This window comes from Platalea leucorodia, assembly GCF_965183815.1.
Source record: "Platalea leucorodia genome assembly, chromosome: 3".
NCBI lineage: Eukaryota > Metazoa > Chordata > Aves > Pelecaniformes > Threskiornithidae > Platalea > Platalea leucorodia.
The window spans coordinates 73,364,695-73,371,511 of record NC_138825.1 but is presented as its reverse complement, the minus strand read 5'-3'; the positions used below and the strand labels follow the sequence as shown (position 1 = coordinate 73,371,511).

At 64.4% G+C, this 6,817-nt stretch overlaps 1 protein-coding gene across 2 annotated transcripts; it reads left to right on the top strand.

The window, feature by feature from the left end:
* Positions 1–684: 684 nt before the first annotated feature.
* VGLL2 (vestigial like family member 2) lies at positions 685–6,486 on the top strand (the record flags this gene model as incomplete). Of its 2 annotated transcripts, none has more annotated exons than XM_082305639.1 (4): positions 685–765; positions 2,906–3,197; positions 4,798–5,304; positions 6,446–6,486. In XM_082305639.1, the coding sequence occupies 4 exons, from the start codon at positions 685–687 to the stop codon at positions 6,484–6,486; spliced, it is 921 nt and encodes a 306-aa protein (XP_082161765.1). The 2 variants fall into 2 exon arrangements, with proteins under 2 accessions (XP_082161765.1, XP_082161764.1); XM_082305638.1 differs by lacking the exon at positions 6,446–6,486 and adding an exon at positions 6,284–6,327.
* Between the last annotated feature and the right edge of the window lie 331 nt (positions 6,487–6,817).

Genomic DNA, 6,817 nt, shown 5'->3' with positions numbered 1-6,817 from the left:
AGGTTCCTCCTCGGGAAAAAACTGATTTTTCCTTCACGAGACCTTTCCGTGCCCGTGGCTCTGGCAGCGGCATTTGCAGCCGCACGCCGGGCTCGCTGGGATTTGGGGGGGTTCCCCAGACCCCGCCCGCCCCGGAGCCCCGCTTCGCCCCCGCCGGCAGCGGGCAGCGGGGCCCGGCACCGGCGGCGGGGCAGCAGCCGGCACGGCGAGCGCATGAAATGCAATGCCGTAAATGAAATGCAACGAAAGGCGGCGGGAGGGGGGCCGCCCCGCTCAGCAAGTCCCCGTGTGTCCCCCCCGCCCCGCCGCCGCCCCGCTCCTCCGCACCCCGCCGCCGCCGGCGCTCCCCCCGCGCCTCCCGCCCCGCCGCTCCCGGGCAGCCCCGGCTGCAGAGGGGGGCTCTCCCTGCCCCGCCACCCGCCGGCCCCGGGGCTGAACCCCCCCCGCCCTCCGGCCCCGGCGCCTTTGCGGGAGGGAGCCGCGCTATAGGGAGGGCGGGGGGCAGGGCAGGAGGGCAGGGAGGGGGGTGTCATCTCGGCCCGGCGCGGTCTCACCCCCCCCTCACTCCTCCCACCAATGAGTGGTGCCTCTTAACCCCCGGGAACCTCCCTCCCGCCAAGCACTGCTCCACTTTGCAGAACAGGAGTTGATGAGAAAAAAAATAATTGTGGGCCGCGGCCAGCCATGAGCTGTTTGGATGTTATGTACCAAGTCTACGGTCCTCCCCAGCCCTACTTCGCAGCAGCCTACGGCCCCTACCACCAGGTACGCGCGGGGGGCCGCGGTGAAGAGGCAGAGGGTGGGAGGGGTGTCGTCTGGAGGATGGCCGTCTGGGGCCTTACCAAAAGGAAAAAGGGAAAGGGAGAAGGGGAGGGGAAAGGGGGGGTGTGCGGGGGGGAGATCTGGGAGCCTGCGATGGTGAGCGGAGCAGAACCGCATCCCACCGTGGCGCGGGGCTCGGCAGGGTACGTACCCCGGCGGCGACGAGGGGCTGCGGGCTGCCTCGGGAGCGAGAGTGCGGGTTTAACCCTGCCGTGGCTTTCTAGGGATTTCTTTTCTTTTTTTTTCCCTCCTTTGCCGGGACGGGCTCCATCCGAGCGCGGCGGCCGGGGGCGGCGATGCCCGCGGTTTGCGGGGCCCTGCGGGGGCGGGGGGGGGGGGGGGGGCTGCCCCGGGCACCGCTCACCCCTGCGCCCCGGCAGCCCCCTGGGGCAGATCCGTGATCCCCCCGCCTTGCAGCGGGGGCTCCGGGCTCACCCGCCGGGAGCGGGGGAGGCAAGGGTGCCGGCAGGCTGCGGGGTTGCCCCGGTTCGGCGGTGGGGGGCAAGGCTGCGGTGCGGCAGGGCCGGGGGGATGCCCCCCGCTCCCGGGGCTCGCTCGGCGGCGGGACCCCGGCCCCACCGGGCTGCCGGCGGCGGCGGTCGCCTGCGAGACCCGCGGGGGCTTCGTGGCCGGCAGCCCCGTCCCGCCGCCGCGCTGCCTGCAGCTCCGCCCGGGGGATCGCGGCTCTCGACTGACCCCCCGATTTCGGTGGCGGGATCCCGCCGGCCGCGGGGATGCGTGGCGGCGAGCACAGCCCGCCGTGCCCGCCCCGGGCCGCACCGTCCCGCCTGGGCCGGGGCTCGTTCCCCCGGGCTGCACCTGCTGCGCGCCGCTTTCTCTTTCGCCCTCTGCTCCGCTGCGTTTTCCCTCCCCCTTTTGCCTTCCTCCCCCAGCAAAACGAAAAAGGGGAGGGCGAGAGGCCGCGGCACGCCGGGCCCGGGGCGGGCGGCAGCCCCCGCCGCGCAGGGCCAGGGCCGGGGCCGGGGCCCGGGCGGGCGGCCCCGCTCCGCGCAGCCCCCGCGGCTCCCCGCAGCCCCCGGCGTGGCGGCCCGGGTGCCACCTCCAGCGCCTGGCAGCGGGGCCGGAATACCTGTTACAAATAGCAAATGATGTCCTCCCCCACCTTGCCTTCCCCCCGCCGCCAGCCCCCCACCCCGCCCGCCCCGCACACGGCTTCGTGACATTATTTAGGGGGATGATCATTACCTCAATGGCCGAGCCGGGAGCCAAGTGGAAAGGCGGTCGTCACGAAGGAGTGACGTTATTAAATATCTCGCGTGTCTTGGCCCCGGGCTCCGCGCCGGCCCCGCGGTGCTTCCCCCGCCGCCCGCCCCGCCGCTCTGCCCGCGCCGGCCGAGCCCGGGCTCCGCGTCCCCTCGCTTATTTCTAAGAAACTCCCGGCAGCTGCGGACACGCTAAGGCGGATAAAGAAAAGATGGGAAACGTCCAGCAAACTTCTCAACGCCCGCTGTTTTCCCACCCAGAGGAATCCAGTAAAAAGAGTCCAATCTTGTAGGAAATACCTGGAGCTTCGCGCTGCCCAAGGAAATGCGCCTTTTTGCCCTGAAGTGTGTGTGAGGCTGCCCGTCTTTTTTTTTTTTTTTTTTTTTTTTTTTTCCTTCCCCCCCCCCCCCCCTTCCTCCTCCTCGCCGCTGTGGGTTACGGGACACTCTTTGGGGCAGATTTTGCCAGCCGGCGACCGAGCCGCCCTCGCCGGCCGCAGCCCCCGGGCGGCCGCCGTCCCCCCCCGGAGCCGGCCCGCAAAGTGCCGCCTTCGGCGGGACTTCGGGTGGCCCCCGCCCGGCCGCCCCCGCCCCGCACGGAGCCTGTCTTGCTCCATCCCGGCCGGCGTCTCTCGGTTTCGGCCCCCCGGCCCCATTCGCAGCCCCTTCGCTGCCCCCCGGGGTGGGGGGTGCTGCCGGGGGGGCGGCGGGCAGCCGAGGACCGGCCGTCGGCATCCTCTGGGAAAGACGGCAGGAGCGGGCTCGGCCCGCATCCCGGCCGGCGCAGGGAGGGCCAGGGCACCTTGCTGCCCTGCGCCGCCTGACCGCCTCTGTTCGCTTGCCTTCCCCCTTTCCTCCAGAAACTCGCCTTTTACTCCAAAATGCAAGAAGCCCCGGAGAGCGGCAGCAGCGCCAGCGCCAGCAGCTCCTTCTCCGGCCACCCCGCGGCCAGCATCAAGGAGGAGGACTGCAGCCCCGAGAAGGAGCGACCCCCCGAGGCCGAGTACATCAACTCCCGCTGCGTCCTCTTCACCTACTTCCAGGGGGACATCAGCGCCGTGGTGGACGAGCACTTCAGCCGGGCGCTCAGCCAGCCCAGCAGCTTCTCGCTCGGCAGCGCCAAGGCGGCGCGGAACGCCGGCTCCTGGCGGGGTGAGGGCGCGGTGGGGCGCGGTGGGGCGCGGTGGGGCGTGGTGGGGCGGCGGGACCCCCCCGCCACCCCGGGGCACCCACCCCTCTCCCCTCCGCCGGCCGCGGGTGCCCGGCGGGCAGCCCCCGGGAGCCGGCTGACCCGGGCCGGGAGCCGCGGGCAGCTTGTCTCTTTTAGGGGAAAAAAGAGAAGCAGCAGCCCTTCTGTCGGCGGCGGGCTTCCCGCTGCCCCTGCCAGGGGAACCGAATCGCCTGGACCTTGCGGGCCATTTACCTGGCGGGGGCTGCGACCGAAGCAGCCGCGGAGGGGCCTTTGAGTCTCAGGCGGTGGTAATCGAAGATGGGAACCACGCAAAAAGCAAATGTGGGAACCATCTCACCAGCTTCCCACCGCAAAAAAAAACAGGTTGTGCGTGTCCCTGTATCTCGCCCTGCCTGTATCACCACCCTGGCCCTAAATTTCTGAAAATGAGGGTTTCCAGACCTGCCCACGGGGGTGACCCTGTGCCGGCAAAGTTGAGGCTGTGGCTGATGCGCAGCTCTCCACTTCTTCCTTCTCCCTTCAAAGCAGGGACTTCTTTTGAGGCAGTTTTGGGGACCCTCCTTCACGGGGCCACCCGCTGAGCCAAGAGCCGAGTTTCCAGCCCCTCCATGAATTGCTGTCAGTGATTTCCAAGAATGAAATAGTAGTTTAAATATTTCATGGCTGAAAGATATTCAGCGCTGGAACTGATGGCAGGAGAGGAGAGTTCTTCGCTTGTCATGAACCGCTTCCCTTTCTCCTGTGTAATGCCAGGGCGCAGAACTGACGCACCTCCCTGGCAAACACGTGTCAGGAGCACGGTTTTATTTGTCTGGGGAACACGGTGCATTCCCAGTTAATAATGTGTAATGACTGTCTCTCTGCTGTTAATAACCATGGGTCCATCTCGCATGTGGCTGACCAGGCTGACCATGCAAGGTCCCTGTCCCTTGCCCTGCCAACCCCAAAAGATCTGCAGAACGCTTCCCAAATATGTTAGCGATATAGCCAAGAAACAGGCGTAAATCCAGTGTAATAGATGGGGGAATTGCCCCCAGATGTTTAGAAAATTCAAGCTGGCCCTTAGTCGCATCTTGTGCTGTCCCTTCCGCTTTGAAACTGCACTGAGGAAGCAGCCGCTTTCCTGGCAGGGTCAGGCATCCTCCGAGGTAAATGCTTAGGCAGGGAGATTACTACAAAAACAAACAAGAAAAATCCAACCCTGGAAATTGCTGCAGTGCATAATAGCTCTGACTCAGTTTCCACTACTGAGGAAAAGAGATGTTTCCCTCACCTTAGGTAACAGCCTCTGTCCTAAATACATGCTAGGAGAAACCTGGAGCGAATAGTTTCAGTTTCATAGGTGAGCCCTGGGCTAGGTGTGTTGGATGTTTAGCTGGAAAGGAATCTGTACTTGCTGGGAGCAATTTCTTGCGTTTGGCAGTTGTTTGGGGGATAAAGGGAATGCAAGGGCTGGTTTGGGGGGAGCTGGGGAGGGGCAGAGCCCCAGGGAAAGGAGATTGGGGCTGGCTGGGTGTGCTCATCGCTGCCTTTCCTTTCTCTCCCACTCCCTTCACCCAGATGGCTCCTTCCCCATGAGCCAGCGCAGCTTCCCGCCGTCCTTCTGGAACAGCACGTACCAGCCCTCCTCGGTCCCAGCCACCCTCAGCAGCCCGCTGGCAGCTGCCGCACACAGCGAGCTGCCCTTCGCCGCCGCCGACCCCTACGCCCCGGCCTCTCTGCATGGCCACCTGCACCAGGGTGGCCCCGAGCCCTGGCACCATGCCCACCACCACCACCACCACCACCACCCCTACATCGGGACACAGAGCACTGCCTACCCCCGCCCCGCCGCCATGCACGAGGTCTACGGGCCCCACTTCGACCCCCGTTACGGCTCCCTCCTGGTGCCCACCGCCTCCGTCCGCCCCCACCGCCTCACCCCCGCCTCCGTGCCCACGCCGGTCAGCCCCCCCTGCGAACTGGGCAAGAGCGAGGCGGGCACCGCCACGGCCTGGACGACGCCGGGACCCTTCCCCAACGCGGCGGGGGACATGGCACAGAGCCTCGGCCTCAACGTGGACGCAGGTAAAGAGCTGCCCTCGGCCCCTGCGGGTCCCCCCGGCTCAGCTGCACCCCTGCTCCCCGCCTCCCTCACACCAGCCATAGTAGCGGGGATGGACACGCCATGGTGGGGTGGCTGGCGTGCTGCTGTGGGGGAATAAATTGGGGGTGGAAGTCCCACGGGAGACACCCAAGCTCTGCCCTGGGTGCCCTTCTTGGGGCTCTTAGGCCAGGCAAGCAAGGAAGGGGAGGGGGAGGATGGGACAGGGCAGCATGCACACCCCCCCCCCCAACACCCTTTGAATTTCTGGCACCCTCAAATGTGCCCTGAGGGTGCTGGTCGCTTTGAAGTACTCTTGTCCTGGCCCCAGCCCTGCTCTTGCCTTGAGCAGCGAGAGCTGGGAGCAGGACGGAGCCGCCCAAAGGTCACCGCTTGGCTCCCTCCACGGGCTGCCCTGCCGGCAGGAGCGCGGGCAGCCGCGGCAGAGCCAGCCCGTTGCTAGATCCCGCGCAGGTTCGTAAACTGCCTCCTCTCCTTATTTATTTTTTTCTCCCAGTTTTTGAGAGGAAAGCACAAGTGCATTTGCTGAGCAAAAAGGGCAATGGTTTTCCCCTGGTACTGGTATCCTGTGCCTGGTGGGGTGCCTGGAAGTAAGGCTGTGTGGCCATAGCGGTGACAAAAAGGTGACACAGGCATAGCCAGCAGTGGCAGTTCCTGAGTCCATGGTTGTGGAGGCAAGGAAAGCCCTCTCTGGTGGCAGTTTTCCATGCTGAAGCTGGAAACAGCAGCCACAAATGGCTCCTTACGGTGGCCTCACGTTAGGCAGGAGGGACGTGTGCCTGCCTGCGGTCTAGCTTGGGCTCTTCTCCGTGGGCTCTGGGAAGCCCATGCTTTAGACTGATCCTCTGATCTCAGCTGGCAGAAATGCAGTTTGTCTTTCTCTGTCCTTAAACGCCTGTACCTATTTTTCTTCTTCCCTTTTTTTCTTCTCTCCGTTCTCAGGTTTGCAGCCTCAGGATAAAAGCAAGGATCTGTACTGGTTTTAGAGCTGTCCTTCACTCTTCTTCCCCTGGCTCTCCCCTGTAGATCTCTGCCTATTAGACATGGTGGCATTCAGAGCTGAAATCGGGTCAGTTTGTAACAGCTTCTGATCTTGGTTTGCAGCTCGCCGTTACTCCTTCTGTGGTGGATCCCTTCTGAGCTGATGTGCTGACTCAAAGACTCCCAGATCCCCCCTTGCCCTTTTCCAAGCCCACCGTGGCCCTGCAGCTCGGGGAAAGACAACGGGACTTAAAAGGACCTGGCATTGCAAGGACGGTACTTTAGACTTATTTCGGAGAGGAAAATCCTTCTGTTGCAAGAGGAGAGCCAAAGACGTTGAACTTCTATTTAAGCAGATCCCACACCCAGAACTGCAGTCAGGCTGCTCTAAAAGAGTCAAATGACATTGTGGATGGTGATGCAAAACCACTGGCCTTCGTACAGGGGGCAGAGGAAATCATGGGGTTTTTTTTTTTTAGTGCTGTGAATATTTTT